The 680-nt window shown below is 62.6% G+C and overlaps 1 protein-coding gene across 1 annotated transcript; it reads left to right on the forward strand.

The window, feature by feature from the left end:
- Window positions 1-21: 21 nt before the first annotated feature.
- On the forward strand, window positions 22-671 carry BDZ90DRAFT_260420 (hypothetical protein; the record flags this gene model as incomplete). Its single annotated transcript, XM_025508254.1, has 1 exon — window positions 22-671. A coding segment is annotated over one exon (650 nt), but the record flags the coding sequence as incomplete, so codon positions are not given.
- Window positions 672-680: the final 9 nt, after the last annotated feature.

The raw sequence follows: 680 nt of genomic DNA on the forward strand, positions 1-680 counted from the left end.
GCGCCAACGTCTGTGCCTCAGGAAGCTCAGCAGCAACTCTCTTCCATCGCGGCATCAATCTTCCCCTCGAACTCGGTCGCAGCATCGAGCTTGATCGACGTCCTTACGAGCGCGCTTCCCGGCACACCGACCGCTACGGCGCTCCCTGACGCACAGCTCTCCTCCATCGTGGCGTCCATCTTCCCGTCCAATTCGGGTGCCGCTTCGTCCCTCGTTGCCGCTCTCTCCAGCGCTCTGCCCGCAAACACTCAGGTCCCTCTCGCCTCCCAGCTGTCGTCTCTCCTCAGCCAGGGCATCGCTACGGGTACAGCACTGCCCGAGCAAGTTTCTTCGCAAGTCTCCTCGCTCTCCTCCTTGATCTCCAGCCTTGCAGCCTCACCTACCATCGCGCCTACGCTGCCAAGTCTGCCAAGCCAGGCCATCGAGTCGCTCGCCTCGGAGATTCTGTTCAACACCGCTCTCCCCAGCAACATTGCCTCCTCGTTGGCACAACAGCTCAGCAGTGCACTGCCCGCAGCGCCGACCGCAGCGCCGACCGCGCCCATCGAGTCCCTCGCCTCTGAAATTTTGAGCAACACGGCTATTCCGAGCGGCGTCGCCTCTTCGCTCGCTCAACAGCTCAGCAGTGCCATCCCGAACGCAGCGCCGACGCAAGCGATTGAGTCTCTGGCGTCTCAGAT

The sequence above is a fragment of the Jaminaea rosea genome, assembly GCF_003144245.1.
Source record: "Jaminaea rosea strain MCA 5214 unplaced genomic scaffold BDZ90scaffold_7, whole genome shotgun sequence".
NCBI classification, from domain to species: Eukaryota; Fungi; Basidiomycota; class Exobasidiomycetes; order Microstromatales; genus Jaminaea; species Jaminaea rosea.